At 37.0% G+C, this 25,444-nt stretch overlaps 1 protein-coding gene and 1 long non-coding RNA gene across 3 annotated transcripts in view; one reads left to right on the top strand and one right to left on the bottom strand.

The window, feature by feature from the left end:
* Positions 1-25,444, top strand: part of LOC136695582 (uncharacterized) — a 182,168-nt gene that overhangs the window by 2,655 nt on the left and 154,069 nt on the right. For both annotated transcript variants that reach the window (XR_010802314.1, XR_010802313.1), the window contains exon 3: positions 24,166-24,429. This is a non-coding gene — a long non-coding RNA (uncharacterized lncRNA). The remainder of the gene's footprint in view (positions 1-24,165; positions 24,430-25,444) is intronic.
* On the bottom strand, positions 264-24,316 carry c1h14orf180 (chromosome 1 C14orf180 homolog). Its single transcript, XM_066669728.1, has 10 exons — positions 24,178-24,316; positions 21,337-21,367; positions 15,017-15,103; positions 12,997-13,117; positions 7,364-7,394; positions 7,154-7,262; positions 5,818-5,975; positions 4,612-4,741; positions 4,257-4,283; positions 264-2,614 (listed from the first exon to the last, which is right to left on the bottom strand). Exons 3-10 carry the CDS (start codon positions 15,066-15,068, stop codon positions 2,409-2,411), a joined length of 834 nt encoding a protein of 277 aa, XP_066525825.1. The 5' UTR covers positions 15,069-15,103; positions 21,337-21,367; positions 24,178-24,316; the 3' UTR covers positions 264-2,408.

The raw sequence follows: 25,444 nt of genomic DNA, 5'->3' as shown, positions 1-25,444 counted from the left end.
ATATTATACAATAGCTCGCAATCAATATCTAGTTTTTTATAGACATTTTTTTAATATCCTGGAGATCCTTAAGTGTCAGCACTGTGTGAATTGTCCATTAATTTTCAAAATATATATTAATTTGAGGAAGCAGTAGTGTGATTCAGTAGTTGGCACCTTTTGTCTTTCCTTATGTTAGGACACTGATTAACACGTTGTCTAACATATTACTAGTTTCCAATAATGCAGCAAAATAAATTGGCAGCACACTTTGCCTTGCAGTGACCTTTATTCAGTGGCTTTTTTGATTTTAGTTTACAACATTTTATCAACTGAAAAAAGGAGAGAACTTCAGAAAAGGCACTTCTGTTGAAAGTGTCCACATACAACATTGTTTTATGAATATGGGAATAAACTCAAACCAAAGTTAAACCAAATTCAGAACATGAGAACATGTGTGGTATCTAGAGGCTTTATTGCTTCCATGTTTGTATGTCCATTAACATCAGTGTGTCTGGCCAAATGAGATATTCAAGTACAAAGCCTGCTGATTCCCCCCTCCCCTTTAATGTTAGATTCACATTGTACAGTAAATATTAAATTGTGCAACTCAATGGGCTTGTGCTGTATATAGTTCTAATTATGCACATACAAGTATTTGCCTAATACAGGTGTGTTCCTACAGATTTATGATTCTCAAATATCCCAAATCTCAGTGCTTTTTGTTTACCTCATGTAGAAAGTATAATTTCTTTAACTTTTTGAACATTTTTGTTTAGATATTCTTGATGTATGGTGTTCTGTTATAAAAACATCACCATACCGACCTTTTGAAGATATTAAAAATGTGAGAGTCAGTTAAATGTAGTAGGGTCCGTTGTGCATGTTGGCAATGGTCATTCATTGTTAACAATGAAGGACAACATGCAAAACTGTGCCTGCGGCATAATGTCGTTTATTATCAGCAATGATGGTTAAATGGGGGAAATATATATTCAATGTATGAAATTGTTCACAATAAAATATCCATCAGTGGGATAAAATGAACATAAATATTGCTTCATCACACTTGACCTAATTGTTCCATATCAGTTCAAAATCACTGATATAAATTTCATGTTATATGTCTTGTAGAATCGCGGAAAACTTTATTTTGCTGGTGCTGCATTCCTGTTTAATGTTAAGTGATGTCAGTGAAATGTCCTTGGCTTGAAAACAATTCCTCTCCAAAACAACATAAAACATAGATTTATTATGTTATTGATTAAAAATTATGTTCACTGTTGATGTTAGAGGCAAAAGTTTAAATTCAGAATTAAAGATCAGTTTAAAAAACTCTAAATAATATTAATTATAGAAAATGGATAGCTGAAACATATAAAAATAGTAAAATAAATAAACATCATAGTTGTATTAATGCCAGGTTGGTACAGCAAGTTCTTGTAAAAATGGACACAAATATAGAAATAAATTTGATTGCTATTTTTATAAACTAAAAATGGCTTTGCCCTTTTCCCATATAGATTATGCTTGGATTTGCATAAAATTAAATATGGCCAGTTTAATGAAACAAATTTGTTTCTTTTCTAAATGAATGCGAACATTGGAAATTTTGTGCTTGATGGTGCATTATAATCCTTCATTTTCATTTAACTGTGTTTGTAGGTATGTAGTTATAGCTGTGCCATTCCATGTCATATTCAAAATTGCAAATACATTCAAATATTATACACATTAGCATGGCTTATTTAGGTGATGTATGTAAATATTTTCTATGTACATGTGAGATTATGTAGTATTCAAAGCTTTTGATTATTAGTAAAATAAATATTTTGCATTGCACTTTGACGATCACAGACTGTATAGTAAAATAAGAGCTAGCACAGGTGAGTTATGTAGGGAAATACATGATGTGATGCAACATATATTGACTTCAGTCTAAAGAATACTTTGTTCCATACAGCAGTTATCTTGAATATTCCCAACCAAGTATTCTTTGGATAGTGAAGAACAAAGAGCACTATAAACATGAAATTTGTTCTGACCACAACTGCTACAATAACAAATGGATAGGTTATAGATTGGAGGTCTATATTCCTCTTTGAAAAAAGCATGGCATCAACTGAGCCATCATAAAGGGCAAAAGACCACCATGTTCAAATGGTGTGCAAAAGTTTAAGGTCTTTGATCACCTAGAGTGGACCATAAATGGGACAAACGTCTTTTCAGAGCATTCCAAGGGAGCTCTTTTTTGAAGCCTCATAATTTGAAGCCTCTTCTCTCAAATGCTTGCTATACCACCAGGAATCTCAGACAGCATTTCCCACATCCCTATAGCTCTCAGTCCTTGTCCCTTTTTCTTTAGAAGTTGATGTCCCTTCCAAAGAGCATGGGTAGGAAATAGTGTTGCCCCTGGTGTCCAGCCACAATTACTGCATGGTGAGCCATATCCAGCAGCCCCACAGGATCTGCTTGAGTTGAAGCAGGTAGACGGCCAGTGCTGCCTGAAAGTCCTCACATGCGCGGTGGGGACGTCGGCGATCGGTACAGTACAGGGCCAAACCCAGTGCAGAAAGCAGCAGGAACAGGCAGGTCAGCACTCCCAGATAGGGCCTGCTGGAAGAAGAATCGTATGCTGCAAAGGCAGAAGAGGTTAGGACTAACTAAGGAAAGTCCCAGCGGTCAACTGGAAAAATTGATCAGGTAAAAAATGGCTTTGACAAAGCTATGTATTGTGCATCATCAAATAATTTGACAGAAGAAACAAACAGTTCACATGTTTTTCCAAACCAAATGTGACAAATTAGATGTACATGCATTAACAGATTTTCATGCATGTTTGAGTAGAAGCTTGAGTTCCTGTGAGTGCTAGTTGTGTAACAAGTCACAAAACTTATGGTTTGAATTGGAAAGTGTTTTTTGATAGGGGTGTACTGATTTGATTTCAAAATGTGCCACAGTATTAACTACGAAAACACAAGTATTGGATCAGGACACTCTTAGCAGATGCTCGATTTAAAATTCTCTGATCTGGACATCAATAGTGAGTCATTGATCTGATTGTTTTTCAGATCACCATGAAAATTGGTTGAAATGTCAGTTGTTGCATTGTGATGGCAGTATCTAGCTGCTATGTGCAGCAGTTACATGGAATGGCAGGCTTTAATGTAGAATACTCCATTCTGGTACTGCTAAATGAAACATAGAAAAATAGGAATAGAATGCTTTTGGTGGTCATGTAAATCAACATGATGCAAAACACAATGCAGAGATTGTTTACTCATTCAGTGCTGTCTTGTGTACTGATAAAGAACATCAGGACACAGCCAGTGAGTCTGACAAACTGATTTGCTTCTGACAAGCATTACAGTATTTTTCCCCACATTTTATTTAAGCAGCAAAAATTTTCTGCCGTCTGAATGATGTTTAGTTGGATTGCAATCCAATACCTTGTGCTTTTCCTCATGTACATGGTTATTTTATTTTGGCCTTCTGTCCACACCTAGATGTTTTAGGTCACTGAAAATGGACATTTTTCAAAAAAACTGTCCAGGGTGAAGACATTTAGAAACCATTTTTGGTGTGTACACATTTATCTTTGTTTGACTCCTTTAGTTACGAGGTGATTGTGCATAGCAGATGCAGCCAAAATAGGCTAACGTGGCTTTATAGTTAATGCTATATCATGCATTTGACAGCATATGTTGATGTTTTCATGTGGAAATTTAAAAATTGACTGGATGGAATGATTTAAAAAAAAAAAAAAACAAATCAGGAAAAAAATATTCTTATGAATATGGGTGCATGTGTGGTCTAGGCTTTAGATTGTGATTTGTCCATCATTCAGTGTGTAATGCTTTTTGATGTCAGAATGCTTTATAAGATAAGACATTAGTTGCATCATCTGCCCACTCTGTGCATGCAAGCTGATTATCATTAATTTAAATGGAGTGTGGCTATTTGAAGCAATGCACATAGTCTGAATATAAAAATACTGTGAGTGGATTCAAACAAATGATTTGTTCAGGTGTTTAAGTCAATTCATTGATCAACTATGCATCGTGATATAGCTAATGTTTTTGAGTGCTGATTACGCACTTATTTCTGGACAAGGTTCTAAATTGGACTGAAGTTTTTGTTCTCAAAATGTTTTCAGTGAAGATTACCATTTAACGGTGGAAACAAAGACTAACCTTTATCTGGAAAACTGACTGAGTGTTGGCGCATGCATGTTAGAAATTCATCCCAAATAGGCAATGTTTCTGCAGTAGACTCACCTCCTAAACAGTCATAGTACGGAATGTCTGTAAATTCAAAATTGGGGAGATGAAGCCTTTTAGATTTGGCTTTGCAAAACACACCCACAGACAAGTATAGCAGCAGATACAATAACATGAATCCATGCAGCACTACAGGCCTTAATGTATCACTAAATAAATAGTATAGCAGACATTGGCACAGTCTTATTTGAATACATATTTAGCCCAGTAAGTAAATTGCTTTGTCAGATTAGTGTTGCTTAATGAAGCTGCATTTGAAAGAAATGAGACAGCTGCAGGACTGGGGTCAGGACGACTGACTGGGAGAAGGGTTAACAGTCTGTTTCCTCAAGCATTGTGTAAAAGCTCTCACCGTGTACTATGATCTCTGGCTCTCTGAAGCGAACCCGTCTCTCTGTTTTCCGCCGGTGGCTCGAATCTGACTCACTTTTGCCCACACTGGTCCTCTTCAGGATTGAAGTGGGAATCTTACCATTGATGACCTAAAGACATCACAGAAAATTATATTTCTTGAAGCATGAAAATGCTTGTGTTCACCCCAGGAACTCAAGATTCTCCTCAAACATGCATGAAAATCTGTTAATGCATGTACATCTAATTTGTCTCTTTATTTTTTAAATATATGTTTCAGTGAAAAGTTGTCAAATACTGTCACTGCTGTGGTACTGTCAAAGTTACATTTTCAGTACCTTTTAGCTAGGGAACATTATTGTACCATAATCTATATTTGTAGATTTTTAAGTTGTGTTGACACATTTCTCCTCCATGGCTTGTATTATGTTCTATTTTACAGTTTTATATGAAAACACGTTCACCTCTCCTTCTGGAGAAGAGAATTTAATGTACCTTTAGGGAACACAGCTGGACTTTAAAACTACAGTAGATTAAGGTACACATAATCTGTTTGTACCTTTAGGAATAATACCTTGTCCATACTTTTTTTCCCCCCTTCCATCTGAGAGTATACTCAAGGTTAGTTGTGTTCATTGTCTAAGTGGCAAACTGAAAGTGGAGGCAGCTGCAGTGGTGAGGGCACTGAAAACAAATTATTTAAATATTCCTTTTAATATATACAGACAATGTGTAATACATAAGACCTAATTTTCTTGGGGAGCAATAATTTAGTAATTGTTTACTTGTGTTTAGAATGAACTCAGTTAATTTAAAGCCTTAACACAGAGCTGAGTTGTTTTTTGCATATGTACTGATAAACTCATTAGACACCCATATTAGTGCTGCATTTCTCTGGCTTAATAATAATAACAACAACAATAATAATAATAAACAAAATATTTTGCACTTCTACTACTGTTTACTGTTTCAGTGATCATGCCTGAGGGATTTCAAGAGCTGAACTACTGGCTACACTCAGCACAGCATCTTGTGTCCTTGATTGCTTGCCTCTCTCATTTAGGCACTGGAGCAAAATGTGGAATTGAATATACAATTAAAATCTTGCAATGATTCCTCTTTGTTTTTGTGAACTATTCTGTAGTGTGCTATATGCATTAATATTATTACACTATTCCACTTAGTCTACCCTTATGTAGTGCAGTACCTTTGGTTTTGGAGTATCTGTTGGGGGGTGAGATTCTTTCCTGTGCCGGAGCTCTGTATGTCTGTTATGGCTGTGAGTAAACCCGTTGAGTGCATTGCTGTATGACTCTGTGGCAGAGAACCTCTTTGACAGAGCTGACATACATTGACCCAATGAGTCTGTCAAATGAATAGAGAAGGAATAATACATGTTAATCTAGCACATATTGTAGCACACTGACATCCAGGACACTAGATTAGTTGCCTTATACAAGTGAAAGGATTTCCTGTGTCATCAAGCTTACTCTTGACTCACTTTGGTATTCCAGCTGTGGTCTTCAAGCAGTGGAAAATCATTCACAAGTCAATACAACTTCAATACTGCATAGTTTAGGGTAATGTGTGTTCTGTAATTTCACATTAAATATAAACTTTTTTTCTTCACACTGTTTCATCCAATTAATTTGCCTGTAAGATTACCAGATTTTATTTTTAAAGAATATATTTCACAGGCATGTATTCTGTCTTTTCTAGAAATCTTTTATAATTATCATGGATTTGAAAACAGCAGTATTTCCAATAGTTAATCTGTTTATTTTTCAAGGTGCGGTACTAGATGGCATGTTGTAAAAACACTTTCTTAAACAGCTAACTCAGTATCTGGGTTGAAAATTTGGTGTATATTGCTTTACCCAGTATATAACCACGTGAAACAACATCTGGCATGCGTCACAACTGAACACATAAAGTCAGTAACTCACCACTAGCCTAGTGCACTCCACTAAAAATGTATTATGGGGCTGCACAGGGAAAAAAATGACTGGGGGTGGGCCTGGCCTCAAACTGTCAGTAATGTCAGTCTGCTTAATATCGAAATAAAACTTCACTTGCAGCTTAGTTTCTGCAAGTGATGTTTCTTTTGAGAGAGATTTTGAGTGTAAATGCACTGTACTGGTGAGGCAGGGTTGCGATACTGAGAATTGTTTACTATAAGGCTGTGCCTCAGTGGATGGTGCCTGTTTCTTTTTATTGTAATACTACATTTTAACCAATAATTCTTGAGCTTTAACAGTGCCATATACTATACAGTATAATTCCAACAATGGTCGTTTTCTGCAAGATTTGTAGTTGCTAATCTTGTTGCAGAATGGAAATTCTGTTTTTAATTAACATTAGCAACCATTTTGCACCTACCTCTGTTTGCAGGGTAACGAAGATGCTGATGTGAAATTAGTAGACTCAGTAAGAATTAGTATTTTTACTAATAAATTATATATATATATATATATATATATATATATATATATAATTAGTTTAACAAAAGTTTACTTTATAGTGGTTTAAGTACTGTAGTGTACCTGAGTACTCTGTCTTGCCAATCTCAGCGTAGACAGTGGCCAGCAGCTCCAGACTCCTGACTGTGATGGGGTGATCATTACCAAATGCACGCTGGTGTATTTTAGTGGCCTGTGATAGAAAGACTATTTTGTACTTATTGTTCTCTTTTAAGCCCTATACACAGGTACATTTTCAGTAATGCCTAGGGTCCTCAATCATGAAATACTTACCTTGCCGCTGTACTCTAAAGCAAGATGGGGCCTGAAAAATAACAAAAATCCCCAGAAGACAAGATAAGAAATTGAAAATATGAACATTATTGGCTTGTTTATGCAGTGCTATTTATGTCAGCACATTTCGCACTTAATCTGTTAGTGTCAGTTTCAGTGCACAAGTGGTTGTTTTTGCTGATCACTTTAATATGCACTATTGCTTGAAATTAATTATTTTCCTTTTGCTGTAATGCTTTACACACTAAATGCTAGTTTTGCTGTAGCTATATTTTCTTTGTGTAACTGAAGTAATTTTAACTTTCCCTCAACACATCTGTGATGGCATGTGACTGACTTTTAGAATCAAAGTAATTATACATAAAAATCACATTAGATCATTTCATATAAGATTAAAAATATTAAATTATGTATATGTACTGTTTGTGAAGTTCTGTTTTTAATTTGTTATAAGAAAATAAATGAAGCAGCAGTTTGAATGCAGGCAGTTTGTTTCTTAATGCAAGTTTACTTGAAGTGTGCACTGTGTAACAGTACTATCTAGGAAAATCTAAGTATCAGATCGGGACTCAGTATCGGCAGATACTCAATATTTAAAGACTCGTATCGAGATCGGGGCAAAAAAACTTCATCTGGACTTCACTATTTCTTAGACATACAGATTGATCACTATGGTTAAATAATGCAGCATGTTCTTTTTGGTGTTAAAAATAAATACTAATACATTATATTTTGTTATGGTTTCGTAATATTGTATCTTATCGAATATCACCTTTTTTTTAGGCTTTTCAAGATATTTGAGATTTTAAGAGTTTTTGGTCATATCGCCCAGCCTAATTACTATATATATATACACCCACACACCCACATAAACACATAGCATTCCCATTACTCAAATTTGCAAGGAGAGACCACAAAAAAGTAATATCTGTCTTGTGTCATAAATAAACCCTCCCATGTGCTGGACTGTAAACATATTGCACTTAACCCATTAGCAGGCTTGGAGCAGTGCTTGCAGCAGTGGGAGAGGTAGAATGTTTTCCAGTTTAGGGTCACAGTGGGTACGGAGCCTACCCAGAATCACTGGGTGCAACGCGGGACAAGTTCCATCCTTGGGGGAGTGTTTAAGAGACGCAGCCTGATCTATTGTGTTGGTTCCAATTAAAAATTTGCGAGCAGAGAAAATAATTTTGTGAGGAAAAACCACATCAGGCAACGAACAGAGGACTCGCAAACGGAAAAATGTTTCCCAGGAGGAAAATCCATGCTGTCTCCTATGTTCATTTACCATATAATATAATAGCAAATATAAATTTAATAGCAAAGAGTATATGTCCCTGATAGCATGCAGCAAGCTGTGATTAACAGGAATAGAAATTAAGGTTTATTGAGCTCTATTACCCAAATCTTATCGTTATCAAGCAAACATGAATCACAAAACAAATTAATATCGTTTTTTTTGTCCAACACTAATCAATGGTACCAGCAACCATGTCACACCAGATGCTGTTTTTTCACTTTTCTTTGGTAAGTCTGAATGATCTCTTTCATCTTTGGCACTTAGAATTCATAATCTGTTTTTCCCCAAAATGAGCTAGAACTTGGACATATCTAACCACAGAACAGATCTCTGTCTTTTAGTCAGTCATAGATGACTTTAGACTTGGAGAACACCCTGGCATTTTTGCGCAGAGTTTGCAAGTAAAAAAAGAATAAATTGGGGGTTTATATTTTAGAGTTTGCAGTTTCAGTGCAGCTGTGAGTAATAATTAATAAATTGAACAATGATTTTGTTCTTGCTAGCAATAACTGACTTTTAATAGTAAAAAAGCCAGCACTGCAATGTATGCTATATGTGGGAATGTAAACATTGAAGTAGGTCATATTTCATGACAGTGATTGTATGTGAGTGAATAGCCGTCCAATATACTGCTGACATTGGTATTAACCACTGACCTCATGTGACCTTTGACATCACTAGACACTTGAGAAACATTTGAGAGAATTCAGAATAGAACTCATGTCACCTTGTCCCAAGAGCTCTCACATGGCAAAGCATGAACTGCACAGTCTCTGGCAGTGTACATCACTAAAACCACTGCTATTTAACTGCATCAAATTTTGGTCATCAAATAAACTTAATTTCATTAACGTACTAAATTTTCTTCATGGTGACTTTAGATAATTACCTATGCATCCGTTCACTGTAAAATATTTATCTAATGTGAAGGACAGTTTACAAATGGAGTTTTAAAATTACAGAAATCACTTTCCTGTATTAAGCATTATGTTACTGCCAACACACAAATCAGATCAGAAGTGTTAGTTTCCTTGTGTATTTTGGGCCTGCCATATCTGTCATTAGGTGCAGTGGCTTATTTAGTATTTTCAATATTGTTTATAATCTTGTAAAATTACTGCTTTAAGATGGTCTTGTGAACTATCCTGTTTATGCAAAATGCTTTCAATGCATACCCTTTCTCTCTATAGATTGTCCATGCCAGTTGTACATTTAAATTATTAGGGATGCCTATTTGGGCCGATACAATAACTGATAATTAGCACCTTGGAGTAGCCAATACCAATATTAATAACCAATAATTTTATCTTTTTGTAATTCAAATTCAAAAATGTTTTGGAGAGAGTGGAATAAAGAGGCTCAGAGCGAGCGTTTGTCATCATTTATTTTGTTTCAGTAATAAATTCAGATGCTGAATGACTCTATCTATTTTCATGTGTTTTATATAAGAAGGGCTCCTGAACTGTGGTGGTTGAGAGTATCTTTCTGTCGTTGAACTTGCTCTTTTTTTTTTTTTTTTTTTTTGTGTTTTTTTTTTTTTACACATTGCTGTGTGCGTGTACTGAGCACTGCTGATACTTTAAATTAGATTTCACCACGGAGAGTTTTTATCCCAGAAAGTGTTCTCTACAGAACACCGCAGACATTAGCTGTGTATTTACAAGCGTCAATCCATATGCGCAGCACATAAATGGCACCAATTTATACGTTGTAAAATCAGCTAAAATTCCAATATCAGACCGATGACAACTAAAGATCCACGTATCAGCAAATAATATTTGCAAACTAATGTCTGCAAACTACAACTGCATGGAGCTTTGTAACTTGACAGGTAAACCATCAGTCTAATCAAGTTTATAGGAAACGGGTACAAATTATGGAAATGGTAATGAAGGCAACAAATCCATAGCAGATTACTCACAACTTTCCTTAAACTCTAATGCAGTTACTTTTAATTTCTGAAAAAAAAACAACATATTTGAATTGTTTATTTTTAAGATTTGTATGTCACTGAACAAAGCTAAATTTGATCCTGGGTTGAAACTGACCCCTCTCATCTGGCTCCCTTCCAAACAAATACTTCCAAAACATGACAGCAATGACTGGCTTTAATCAGGTTTAGTGAGGCATGCCGTGTTGTCAGGTATGCGGATCCATTTCACTGCTCGGCATACATCAAATCCAAGCACACGTGCGCAGTGATTCCGGCTGAGGCCTCTAATAGAGGCAGTGGAAACGTGTGACCTGTGCCAGCAAATATGAAGGCATAATGGAAGTGTCACATCTGGGTGTTCCTGTATTCACAGCTCTGCTAATTTGAACTTTACACTAGGCTTTGTTTCAGTGATGGCTCAATGTCTGAGGATGTCAGCATTATCACCTCAAGTCAATAGGCGTTGAATGTAATGTAGCTGCTCATGCTGATCTGAGAAAAGGCTTGGCCCATGTTGCAGCACACTAATGCCCAAGACCCACCAGGTGTCTTACAGCTTTCACGTTCAGGGTGAAAGCCCACCAAGTTTACCATGTCACCTTAACATGTGCTTTATAGCGTAGAACGCGTGTTTTTTCTGGGTAAGGCGGATGTCCGAGTGGATGTTCTTAACAGTGGTCTGCTTTCAATTAATAATGGCCGGGTGTCAGTTTGCTCTGTTTTGGCTTGTCCTTAGGGGACACTTGATCAGCAGTTACATAGCTTAGCTCTCAGCAAGAGGACTACTACACTGAAAGATTCAAGAGTCCAAAGCATTTCCTGTTGACTCTTCAGGAAGCGAGCTATTCTAAAACTGTGCACGACAAAAAGAAATGCGTAAATGTCCTGAATTAAAATTTTACCACGTTCATTTTTGTTTATTTTTTATAGTAGTCAAGTTATTGTCATACATTTTTTTTAATGTATAACTAATGAAAACTTTAAATCAAATGTTCACTCCTTTTACTATCCATATGGATTTTTTTGGGTGGACGCTTATTTATTTATTTATTTATTTATTTATTTATTTTTAAGCTGCACCTGGGCTGTGTGCTTATAGCAGCAGCCCGTTTTCTATTTTTAACTCTGCTATTTTGAATCCAAATACAATGATAGAGCTAGACTTTACCCTCACCACTCGTAGGTAGAATTATGAGAATAAGGAAAAGGTGACAATTTGCTTTGAATGCACAGATTGGGTTCAAGCAACATTTAGCATCAAAAATGGCAAAAACTGTGTTGCTGCATTTTTAATAAACTTTTAATGAATGCATCTAATTCATATTTCTAGAAATGTTTGGACATTACAATTGCTTTCTCACTGCCTAAAGAAAGGCACACTCTGTACTCAAATGTGACTACAGTTTTACTGGGCACATTAGGCTTGAATCTCAGCCCTTTTCAGCATTCCTGTTACCTGACCCACTGGTAGAGATGGAGAGATTACAATGCAAATACCACTATCTTCATGTCCTCAGAAACATAATCTTAGGAGGGATCCAATAAAACTCAGTTTCATACAAGTTTAATGCCCTTGTTCCTGTAGCACAACCAACAGACTCTTTCCACATGACGATAAGGTTAAATACTTTAGGTTTGTAACCAGTGTCAACAGGGGTGTGTGATTGGAGGAAGGGGACAGTATAAATATCTGCCTCTGGCCCCATGTGTACAGTGTGATGGCTGAACAAATGACTTACTGGTCACGTTAAGCCCCTTAAGGAAACGGGACACCAATATCAGTGTGGCCCAGTAACACCCGAAGCTTGTGGACTCACATAACACCAGTCACCTTTCTCCCATTCTTTGTGTGTGTGTAGTTCTAGTTCACTGAGATAAAGATCATTCGAGTAGGTCTGTAACCTCAACTGACTGTTGCAACATTTCTGTGGTTTCATTGTTACAAATTTACAATATCGTTGCCATATTCAACATAGTCAGTTATATTTAATATGAAAAATACTAATTTCAGAGATGGTCAGGTTTTCATTGGACCTATAAATGAGCAGTAGTTCCCTTTTAATGTGGGATCAACATACCTATATATATAAAAATAAAGTCAGACCTTGAGCTTCCTTGTATTAATGTGCTCATATTCTCCTGAGCCAGAGCCCCAGAAACCATTATCGTCAGTAGATGATGCATTTTTTTTGTATCATATCTAGCACGAAGGACTGAAATAGACATGTCATTATTCTACACTGAGCATATGTAGTATAAACTCTACAAAATATTTCATGCTGGATCTAAAATATTACTCAAAGTCATTAGCAAGCACATGACACCTTATTCTTTCATGTAGATCTTCTACAGCTTTTAACAGGCAGACCCCCTGTACCAGTGTTATGTAAATAAATATACCTTTTGCTCATGATGCAAAGCTGTGCCAGTCTTTCAAGATCCTGGGCCTGTGAGGCCTGTTCTGATAGCTCCTCCTGAGACAGCCATCCTGGAGAGCCTAGTGAACCATCCTCCTGAGAGCCTGACAAACACAGTCAGAATGCCCAGGACATTAATGCTAGAATAGCTGGAGCCCTAGAGACACGTGGAACAAGCACTGTGACGTTGTGGGTAAGTAGTGCATGAGAAATAGACGGGACCAGATGGCAGCTGCTTTTGCCACACCTCCATATTCAAATACTCTTAAAACAGCATCCTTAAGCACACAGACATACTCAACAGATTAAATTATTTTCTTTAAACACAGGAAGCGATGTTTTTAAAATAAATATGTACAAAACTATCTGCCCCACAGCAACAGGTATTTTTTGTGACTAATTATTAAGTGTTTGCTAATGCTTTAAGGGATGGTTTATATGCCTGCGTTACATCCTTGTAATCAGTCAATAGTGTCTAAAACTTATCAGAAAGTGAAACTAAAGAGCTAGAAACACCAGACTTGAGCAAATATTGAGGCATAAAAGGATGCATGTTTTTAAAGCAGCCAGTAGCTATAGGAGTCTGAGTGAGGTAGCAGCCCTGCCTAGAGGGAGAAAGCCATGGCAGTTACAGCCGTCTCTGAAGTGCTGAGTCAGGCTCGGGCGTTTCCATGGAGCCCAGCGGCTCTTTAATGAGAATGCACACAGTAGACATTTGTCTCTGTGGGCTGATGCACTCTCACTCTCAGCCTACGCTCCAGCAGTCTGCTGCCTCAGCACAGCACCACAGCCAGAGGAACGGCATGCAGACATGCATCAGGAGACTAGATAGATGGGCGCTCTTCCTCTGCAAGCGCAACCATGGTCCGCAGTAAATAATGATGAACCTGGGATAAATATATTGGTGCTCTGTGCATGCAGTTGGAATCCAGGCTAGTGTTTGTTTCCCTTTTTTGCCGAAAGGCTCAGCCTAGGTATGGAATGACGAAATGCTTATTCCTGTAGCATACAGCACTATGTTCATCTCAGCTAAGAGTCGCAGTCATCTGAACAAATAAGATCAATGTGAAATACCTTAAGCATTACCCGTACAACCATAAAAATAATAATAAAAAAGGCTATATTTGTTCTTATTGTAATGGGCTGTAATTCAGCCCTGCTATGTACACAGTATGTACTTAGTAAAAGAATAAACTCTGCACGGGTCCTGCTTAAGTATCTGCTCTTACTTGAATTATAACTGACGTCAATTACAAGTTACTACTGTTTTAGAGTATATGGACGGATTTTCAGTCCTTTTCTAATTTTAGAGTCTTGCTATATAATCTGACACTGAAGTTTAAAGAGAATTTTTTGGCACATTTTTAACTGCAAGTTGCCTTTTATATTGTGTGGGGAAAAAATGAGGAATGAATAATGTGCATTATCAAATTATTTGGAATAAAATATTGAGATTTACTTGCATTTACTTTTTACATTTCATTTGTCAGACAATGATATGCTACAAATGCAGTATATTAGTAATTAGCTTGAAAAATGCTGGAAAAATGTATTAGTTTAATAATTTCAGCTGGTGTCACCACAAAGCTTTTAAGAACTCTTGTGATAATAATGGACAAAGTCAAAGCAGCTGAACATATAAAGCAAAACCACAGTACATTGTAGACTCAATGTATGTCAGATCCTATAGTGCAGTAGTGGTGATGCATATCATTGCTGTCAAATGAAAATTGTGTATCTCCCAAAATGGTAACTCACAGAAGGGGGGGGTAAACTTAGTGGGAGTCAATGTAAAATATTTACTTCTAAGTAATTTTGGAGCATTTATATTGGTCATTATGAAATTTTCACACAATGTGAAATACAGCTGCTGTGTTCAAACCGTATAGTAAACTAATAATCACAAATGGATACATGTTTTTAATTGGACAGCAATGATATGCATTAAGAGGGAAAAAATGTCTGATAATGGTCAAGAAGTAAAAGTCGTAAATAGCACTTGCCTGTGCTCCCCTGCAGAGCAGTGAGCTCAATCAATGCCACTTCATAGAACATCTTCTCTGCTTGAATGAACTGCAGCGCCTTCTCATCTGTTTTATACCAGTGAAGGATCAGCCATGCTTGTCACAGGGATTAGTGAGTTATGATGGCACACATACACAGGCTCATATTCCATTTAAGCTGAGACTTGTTCAAACAGTCTAACCTTCCTGTGCATTTAATTTAGCTTTTTTGCAGTTTCAGCTCACTATCTTTCCAAATCAAGTAATAAAGCTCTGTATAATAAGTGTTAGTTCTATGCCTTGGCTTCAGTTTTGATTGGTCAGAGTTGTTTGTACTCTGTCGATACAAAGATACAAGGCATGTTTGGGCACTAATAATAGACATATATTTAAGAGTTTATTTACATACACAAAAGTGTGTGTGGTTGGGGGTGGGGGGCATGTCTATGTAGGATGACACTTTACACTTGACAAGTGTCATTAACGTCCTTTTGCTCGGAGAGGACAATGTTCCTAAAATAAACTTGAGTGACCCACTTTATAGTGGGACATAACAGACTCACGTGCATCTACAAGCAAATGCTTCTATTTTGGAATGAAAAAGATCTAAAATATCTCAGAATAAGTTTTATGATATCTTAGGAAAAAACTAAATTGACACAAAATATATTTAGACATGTAGCGCAGGGAGTAAGGCTAGCTAACAAATACATTGTAGCAAACCAGCTGGAAATATTCTCTCCAGTCTGAGGCATTGAAATATATTTATTTATAAAAATAGACAATGGTAAATTATGCAAAAAATGTGGACACCATTGTTCAGTTCCCAGGTTTTGTTGACTGTTAGTGAATTGTTAAGCATATTTCTGTAACTTGTAATGCAGTATAGATGTATTTATGTTTTGAATAACCAACATACTATGTGTCTTATTCAAGTTTCCCAAAACATTGCACATTAAATTGTTCTGAAATGTTCTATGTACAGAATGTTAATTATAAATCTGCAGTGGGCATTAAATTTTTTTCTGGGAGCACCTTGTGTGTTAGTTGTACATTCCACATTTGAAATGATACTGGAATACACAAGTAAACAATGGATAATTATTGAAAGACTACATATTATACTTTATTTTTTCCTAAGTACTTTGCACTTAACAGCTTTTTTTGGATGGACATTAAGCCTGCATTGCATCTTTATTGTAGTCCAGAATGCTTTGTCATTGCAAATTGATTACATTTGAAGAATCTTGAAAAGCTGGGTTTGACCTAATTTGCGCTTGCTTTAAGGGATAGAATTTGTGAGTGATATTCACCTGGCAACTTTAATGGATTTTCTTTTGATTTATGTGACGTTTATTACAGTCAACTCAATGATTTGTGAGTGACTAGGAAAACGGGCAACAGCAAAATGGCTAATGTTTCAGGATAAGACAGAATTCCAGCACACATACCACAACAAATACTCACTGGTGCCAGGAGGGAATGAGCTGGCATAAAACTTCTGGCCTAAAATTAGATGTTTATTGCCAGAATTAAATCTGTGTGAATCATCATTAGAGCTCATTTGTGCTGTTTCTATTAAAGCCGTTAATACACAATGATCCTTTTCAGGAATGTGACACATATTCCCAGGAGCTGTGGTTGTATTTTTAGCACGCAGCTGGGAGAGACAAATTTGTTTGTGGACCATCAGTTCTAAAATTGTACACAAAGCTGAAGGTGAAGGATGTTTTATGCAAGCTTGTAATACTATATTATCTATATCAAAGATTATTTTCCCCTTCAGACAGAAATCATCATACATTTGGCTGAAGCATTCTTCTAGTGCTCAGAGTCTAATTGAGGGGAAACTATTTTGAATGACGTGTCTTTTAAATGTGCTGTGCCCTGCCCTCCCCTCCCCTCGGTTCCACCCAGTGAGTTGGGGTTACTGTAATCTCTCACATTGCCACCAATCTGGGAAGGAAAAAACAAGCATGCACTTCCTCTGAGAAATTCAAATCCAGCTACCACATTGTTTTCAAACACCTACTAATGTAATGTCACTAGACAGATACCTGCACAACCTAGCATCTCTCACGCTGTAATGTCAGGAGGAGGGGGGCCGACATACCCACCAAGAGTGTTAAACTGTTAAACCAGTCATGCTTTCTTGTCGTCTAAGCTTCGGATGGCTGGGGCATAACCGTGGTTTTAATCAGTGACCTCCTAACAGGGCCAGTTAGATGTTGTGCTGCTCAGGAGCCCTAAGCAGCCTAATTTAAGAGATGGTTGTTGTCCAGTGAAAACATGAATCTCCAATATTTTATTTTATTTTATTTTATTTATTTATTTATTTTTTTTGCATTTTCAGTTTACTACATTTGTACAGGGATCTGCCCTTCACGTTGTGTGATGAATGGACCAACAGAATGCTCAAATTACTTAATTTTTTTTTTCTTACATACATTTCCATTGAAGTTCAAATTTTTTCCTTCTCCTGTAAAGTTATTTTGGAGATGCATGTTTTTCATTTGACAGCAGTATGTGCATTCAACTGTTGAGGGATCTGGGTCCTGCTTATTATACCTGTGCTTTATGAAAATAATTGTATCTCGTTCTGAAAGTAAAATGGCATGTTCTCAAAATGGATTTCCATTTGACTGTACTTGATGCTCTCACCACTAAATCTGAAGATATATTATTCATGCTGTCAGAAACAATAAGCTGAACAGGCATGGCAAATGTCATATGCCATTAAACTGGACCTGTGCACCCAACCTTGAAGTGCAGCATTCTTTTGAAGTGAGTTTGTTACATCATTAGTGATAAGTTAGAAGCTAATCAAAAGTAAACAGGATCACTATAGAAAGAACAGTGCATTTGGGATTATTTCTTTGTACCTTTGCACTCTGTTTTGCCTGCTCTTATGTTCTTTTAATTCTAGGTAGATTTTACAGTGTCCTGAAATAGTATTAAAATAAACCAGTATGGTTAAATTGTGTTGATATTTAGATCATAGACAGTTTTTTAAAAATTATTATTTATTATTTATTCATTCATTATCTGTAACCCTTATCCAGTTCAGGGTCGCGGTGGGTCCGGAGCCTACCTGGAATCAATGGGCAAACAAGGCGGGAATACACCCTGGAGGGGGCGCCAGTCCTTCACAGGGCAACACACACACATTCACTCACACCTACGGACACTTTGGAGTCGCCAATCCACCTATCAACGTGTTTTTTGTTTTTTTTTGTGGGAGGAAACCGGAGCACCTGGCGGAAACCCACATAGATACAGGGAGAACACACCACACTCCTCACAGATAGTCACCCGGAGTGGGAATCAAACCCACAACCTCCAGGTCCCTCGAGCTGTGTGACTGCGACACTAACCTGCTGCACCACTGTGCCGCCCTATTATTTATTTTATTTCTTTATTTTTAAAAACTCACTCCCTTGCTCAGTTTCAATTTCAATATACAATTTAAAAACTCTTATTTTTAATTTATGGTCCTTAACTGATGGAACCAACTTGTGTGTGTGAGAACCTACCAGCTGCTGTGTGTACTATCAAGATTTCCGAACAAATATACTAATAGTCCAAAATAGTCCATATTCTTCAAATAATGTTCTAATATCATTTTTAAATAAAACCATTGGTTTTTATAAAATACACTTTTAACAATACGTTAAAATTAACGTTTTTTTTATTGCTACATTTTAAAAATGTGTTTATTGAAGGGTCTTTACCACAAGTATGGCCCTCCAGGACGTTTGGGCACATCTGCATTAGGCCTGAAAAAAATCCATCTATGGACTGAAGAGTAATTATAGATTAGCCACTGATTAACAGCATGGTGATTGAATAGTAATCTGCATTAAGAGCCAATCCACTTGTAATGTTTGGCTGTGAGTCTATAGCTTGAGGGTGAATAAGACCTTTTGACAGTAATTTCAGAGTAAATGAGAATAGAATGTTTCTGATCAAGTCTACAATTGCCAATGTTTTGTGTGACCTCTACACTTGGCTTGTCCTCATTCCCCTCATCACATCCAATCTCATGCATAGACAAAATAACTAGCCCAGTCTTATTATACTGTCCATCCAATTAAACAATCAAAGCCACTAGATCATTTCCACTTATTGCCATTTCTGTAGCACTTTATTAAAAGTACCAGAGCACATGAGTACATTAGTATCTTTTATATTAAAGCTTTCACAGACTAGAGCTAAGCTAATCTCTATTTCAGAATGACCCATAACAAAACTGCTAACATGAAACTTAAATAAATAAATAAAATCTTTAATTAGTGGCAGTTAGTTTAAGGGGGATGTGTATCATGTAACACATGCTTTGCATGTTATCAGTGTTCTACAAATGAATGGTGAGAGTAATGCAAACGCTAGGTCTACCCAGGTTAATTAGCTCTGATGCTCTAAGCTGGCAAAAGATGAAAGCTTGCAAATCCTCTTAGGAGGGAAAACACAACAACAAAGATCTGTAGAAATGGTAGTGAAAGGCCTTAGTGGCCAGGACTAGTTTCATATATAGGGAGCCAGACAGAGGACTCTTTACCTTCCTCCTAAGATCTCATGACAGTTAGCAAATGTTGATATAATGCAAATTCTTATCTGATGTGGGCCTTCACTGGAGTCTTATTGGTTTTCAATACTGTGTTTGAGTCTAGTAAGTCATGAGGTAATGGATCTTCAATTCTGACTGTAGAAGGCCAAAATCCATAGGTTTTGTTAACACTCTACAGTAATAATCTTTCTAGTAGTACTGTTTACTGTAATGGTACTGGCAATCGCATTACTGTATGCTCCTGCAATCCACTGCGTCAGATTTTGAAATGGAACCTGTTCTGTTTTCTGCGTTGACGGATGCATTAAAAATCAGGCCAACCTATGAGTGTTGTTGTCATGGTTACAGACCAAACAAATGAGCAGGATGGCAGCAGCTGAACAGATCTTGTTTGTAGAACACAAAAGCTTAAATAACCAACACACTGAGAACTAAAATGTAGAGATTAAAGAAAATATAATCCCCATTAATGAGAGGAGCAACACACAGAAGCAGAGCCTCAAGCTCCCCCAGTGACCTTTAGAAACACTGCTGAACTCCCCGCGTTTTGGAGACTGGGGCTGATTCAGTGTGGAGTTAAGTTGCAGTGTTTACAGTAAAATGACATATTCATCATTGTTCCTACTCAATAAATCCACGTATTCTTCCTCTACCAGCGTGATTTCAGAGCGCTGAGACAAAAAAAATCTCATCGGACGTGGTGTGAAGATTCCACTGCGTTAATCGCATCTGTTTTTAACACGTGAAAAAATCGTGCTCGGTTTGAAAAGGCCTTTACTCTAAATGTCATAAATGCACCAGTAGAAATGCTTCAGAAATTAATGCATTAACAGTGAAAGATTTATTCTATTCTGTAAAGTCTCATTTGGAGAAACATGTTAATATTCAAACAGTGTCTATATAGGTTTCAATTGCATTTTTAATATTTACAGATTTTTACTTGTTTATAAAAAAAAGAAAAGTTTAAATGGTACAGGTGCACTGTACTGTAAAATCAAATTTCAAAATGCCATAATGTTTATTTGGTTTTAGTGATGGGAAACACTATTGTAGATTATAGTCAGGCAAGTATTAAAGTTAAGTCTATTTCAGCTAATTAAAGCTTGCTGTTCATTACCATCGTCCCAAATATTTGCCTAATAAAATTTGTGCACAAGACGTAGCTTTTACTTGTTTTTAAACCAGCGTTTGAGATCACACAGCTGGCAGTAATTCAGAGTATATTTTTGGGAGACTTTAAAGGATGAGCTAGATACCTCGAACACAAAACGCAACTGTGATTTGAAGAATCAGACATTTAAAACGTATTGTCTTGTGTTTAAAATAAATAAACAAAAAGGTTGGAACAAACTGAAATGAACTGTGCTTGAAGAAAGAAAAGCTTGTACAGAAACCAACAGAAAAGCAAGGGATGCTGGGACCCTGTCCACTCAGCGTACCAATATTCCAGAATACAATAATACAGTATTTTTGTAGCAGTCTTTTGTATCTTATGAATCGATTGCTATAGTGCTTCTGCTGTAAATATGCTCTTTAATGTTTTACAGTAGAGGCACTACAGCAATCAGTGAGATGCAGCAGATAACTACAACATTTTGTATTGCAGTAATAAACTATAGATAAACATTAGTGGAATCAACACACAGACACTCCAGGGCAGGAATTCCAGATTATCTTTGCTCTAGGCATTCATATCAAACAATTGAACAAAATATCCAACGGTGGACCACCTGAGCTTTACTGGAAAGGATACAGTTCTTCTCATCAATGAAGAGCTCTGCAATCTATCAAAGAGGGGGAAAATTTGTAGACTATTTATCATACAATAATCAAACAATTAACCCCATAACCCTTACATTGTACAACTTCTAGTCACTGCAAAGAAACAATAGCAGCTGAAAAAAATAGGGTACATGTGTGCAGTAGAAATCTAGACCTGTTCCAAGCAATTAAAGGAGTTTTAATGAATTGAAAACTTGCAGAAGGCAAAGCAGGGCCTGGTGCTTATACTCTGAACACTGCCCACTGTAAGCACCTCGTACTTAGACACTTACATTAAATTGTCAAAAAAGTATGCAGCGTACATGAATCGTTATATAAACTTCACATTGGAATGTTGTAATTAAGGGATGTTAGAAAAGAACTTTGCATCTTGAATGCGATACACCCCTGGCTTGATGGTGGAGAGTGTAATGCCAGACATTCCTTTATGCTTGTGTAAGAGTTACTGTTTATATGCACCCCATTTCCTGGGACACTTGTAATGTTCAGAGAAGGATGGCAGATAGGCCTCGCTGGAAACTGAGGCCATCACAAATTTAACAGAGTCGCTATTTGAATAACTGCCTTCAGACAGTTGTGTCCCTATCTAGATGAGAGGAGGCCGGGCTTGTTGTAGTGCGTTCAGAATGTGCTATAGTGTAAACAATGTACAGCAAATAAGCTCTTTTGTCTAATGTAGAATATGTATTTTAATATTGACCTTCAGTAGTCAATTTTACATTTTAGAATATGAAATAATTATATTTCGACATTGGAATAGGAATATAAAAAGATGTTAAATGTACTAAATAAATTAAAAACAATTAAACCACTATTGAAATCCACATAACTGCTGCAGAATAGTGAGACCAGAGAAAACCAGAGGACAGAACAGTGCGGCTGGTATTGAAATGAACAAAAATGTAAGAAAATGTTGATATTGAGCCATAATTGATAACTCATAATTTAACTGTGACAAGCCTATGAAACACAAACTATACTTGTAAAATATTAGACAAAGAATTGATATTTGAACATTGAGTCTGAAGAGTTGACCTCTACATCCCCCATAAATGAAATCTCAAATTATTTTTTGCCTAATAGTTTTGATAGTCAAACAGGGTTTGCATGGTTGTTAGAAGTCCTTTTTTTTCCTTCGTTCTTTTCGTTTCACTTTATCATCTCTGTGGTGTTCTCTGATAGCCGTATCATGAGCGGCGTAAGCAATTCCATTGCTGTGTGTTTGGCTTTGAAACTTTACTCTCAATCTTCTTCCTTTGAGTTTTTCTTCCCCCTTCAAATCTGTTATCTTCTGCCTGGTATCCTCAAATATTTTTTGGGAAAAAATGAATGGCTTAATAGCTGTTTGACTGAAAATTAAACAAATGAAGTGTGGCCTCATTTTGTGCAGCATTAGTGTCTGTGTGGAACAAAATGTGAATGACCTGTCTTTAGCAAGCACTGCTGTCAGTAATTGAAAATGCACTGGTCCATGTAAAATATGCAAGGACTGGCTGGCATGCTGCTGCACCCGGTAGATTTGGGTTAGTGTGCTATCACAATAAGCACACTCTTCATATCTGTGCTTGGTTGGCAGTTTGTATTATGTTAAATCACCTCATGTGCTTGAATAAACACAAATATAAATTAATGCTGCACATGTTCTCATGCACGTCTTGTTGAATGTACATCGAGCATCCAGTCCATACATGCAAAGAGGGATCTGTGTCAAATTTGATGGCTTTCATGTGTGCATGAGCTTTACATTACTGTTCTACCCTATTTTGAGAATCTCAATTCTTGTCCAACCCCATCCAGGTAGCCATATAGTACATCCCACACTGCACGTTTTCCTTCTGTCAGAGTGAATGAGTACAGTCTATCTACTAAATGTGGAACTACTGCTGAGTGCACTGGCTGGATGAATGTGTCATACAAATCAGCGTTATCCTAATCCTTTATTAAAAGGGTAGGTGTAGTTCATACACATGCTTCCGTCCTGAATAACCTGCAAAATCTTTTAAGTGCTAATGTCTCCTTCCAGGTAATAGGGAATGACAGTACATTGAGAAATTAAGGGTTTCCCAGCTGTTATTGTTTTTAAGTCATTAAATGCTTATTGTCACTGTCCAAAGAATAAACATATCTCAAATAGTAATTTTATAGGACAAGAAAGTAGCGTTTAATTTCAAGAGGAAGTCAGTGTAAAAAGCTTTTATTCCAAGTAATTTGAGCATTTCTATGGGTTTGTTTATGAAATATTCACAAAATATTAAGGACAGCTTCTGTGTTGAAATGATGTAGTAAATTAAAAATCTACAAAATCTAGATTCACGTTTGTCTTTGGATACCTACATAATTCCAGTTCTTTAGGGGGTCACACAAAGCACACAGGTATAAATAACTACTGTATCTAATGCTTTAGGTATTTAAATCTGTATTTACAACTATACTCTCTCTTAAATAGTTCGAGTTCTTTAGTAAATGGTAAATATGGAATATTTATATGGATATTTGCATGGCTGAAAGATACTTCACTGACAGGAAACTTGTTTTTGTATGTATTACAACTTTTTTATTTTTTACACATTGAACCAAATAGGGATTGAGACTCAGTGTTTCAGTACTACACTAATTGCTGAGAGTGCTGGTAATGACGTAGCTCTGTACCCCTGTCTGTCCAGCTCTCTATCAGTCTGTTTAGGCACTCACACACAGATAAAGTCTAACTGTCAGATAAAGATATAGGTCTGTGCATGTTACTAACTCTTTAAACCTTGTGATAGAATATAAACACTCACTGCATGTTTATGGTTTGCAGGTTGAGGCTCACCTGATGCAAGCAGTTTGGAAGCGAATTGAAGCTCTGGACGTGGGTCAGGCCGAAGAGGCAGCTGAGGAAACAGTGCAAGGCGGCCTGTGAGTCTCCTTCCTGCTGGAGCTGCTTGCCTAGCTCAAACAGGCCCTCACGCCCCTCCAGCCCCCCGTTCAGCATCCCTGTCCCGGGACGGTTCGCCTCTCAGCACAGCCGAGCATGTTCATGCGCCTCACACAGCAAGTTCGTGCAGCTCCCATCCCCTCACAGGTCAGTCCCACAGATGAAGGTATTGCAACGCAGGCATGAGGAGGGAGGTTCAGAGAGGCTAGAGAATAAGAGTAGAGTGAAAGAAAGGGTTGTGCCAGTAGTCTGTGAAAAAGCAGAGGATTCCAGCTGCTCTGCTATTCTAACAGCAGATAAGACTCAAGGGCAGGTGGCGTGGGTGGGAAAGAGCGAATGAGGGAGGAAGAGAGTGAGAGAGAGGTGTGTGGAAAAAGCGCAAGAGGCTCACAGACGGAGAGGAGTGCAGACAGCTCCATTCTGTCTCCGCCCACGCTTGCATTGCCAGAGACAGATTAGTAGGCCCGCCCACTGGTAGAACATGGTAGGAGATTTGGGAACTGACTGACAGGGCTCTCGGCCAATAAGATTGAGTCTCATTTAAAGCTGAAAAGTGTTCCCTAAGGAAATGTGCTTAAGAGCTTGAGCTTTCCCCTGTACACACTAGGATGTAGGTGACTACAGCTATACTTGCTATATTACCAGTGAATGATTAGTTTGATCAGACTATATTTATGGCAGTCCTACACAGACTTTATAACACGTGCATATACACAGAATAGCCAGTTTGAATCCTTTGTGCATTTCTGAATAATTTGTCAGTATTCATGTGACTGTATGTGACTCTGTTGGATGAGCCCCCCCAGGTATATGGATTTTTCATGAATACACAAGGACTGCCTAAATAATGTAACTGCTTTTTTTGGGAAAATGTGCACAGGACCAAATGAATCTGGTTTGAAATAGTTTGGTTTAGCACCGGATGTAGTAGCACATTTTATCATTTATTTATTTTATTTTTTTATTTTGCATTGTTGTGAAAAGCTCAGTACATATCTATTAATCCCTCTAACAAACATCATAGCTTATGCAGTAATCTATACACTCTTTTAAATGCAGGCAATAGGAAGTATGCCCTTATGTGTTTGGCCAAATAAAATTGCTTTGAATGTACTATAAAGGCTTTCACTAGATCTTAACTACTTCTACAACATTAACAGTA

This window comes from Hoplias malabaricus, chromosome 1, assembly GCF_029633855.1.
Source record: "Hoplias malabaricus isolate fHopMal1 chromosome 1, fHopMal1.hap1, whole genome shotgun sequence".
Taxonomy (NCBI): domain Eukaryota; kingdom Metazoa; phylum Chordata; class Actinopteri; order Characiformes; family Erythrinidae; genus Hoplias; species Hoplias malabaricus.
This window is presented reverse-complemented; position numbering and strand designations above follow the sequence as displayed.

What these genes read in the sequence shown, in the direction of transcription:
- c1h14orf180 (XM_066669728.1), bottom strand. Translation starts at nt 15,068, where the DNA reads ATGTTCTATGAAGTGGCATTGATTGAGCTCACTGCTCTGCAGGGGAGC. An exon ending in GCCAGAGATCATAGTACACG is followed by an intron (nt 4,284 to 4,611) that starts GTGAGAGCTTTT and finishes TTGAATTTACAG; the next exon opens with ACATTCCGTACTATGACTGT. An exon ending in GTACTATGACTGTTTAGGAG is followed by an intron (nt 2,615 to 4,256) that starts GTGAGTCTACTG and finishes CTGCCTTTGCAG; the next exon opens with CATACGATTCTTCTTCCAGC.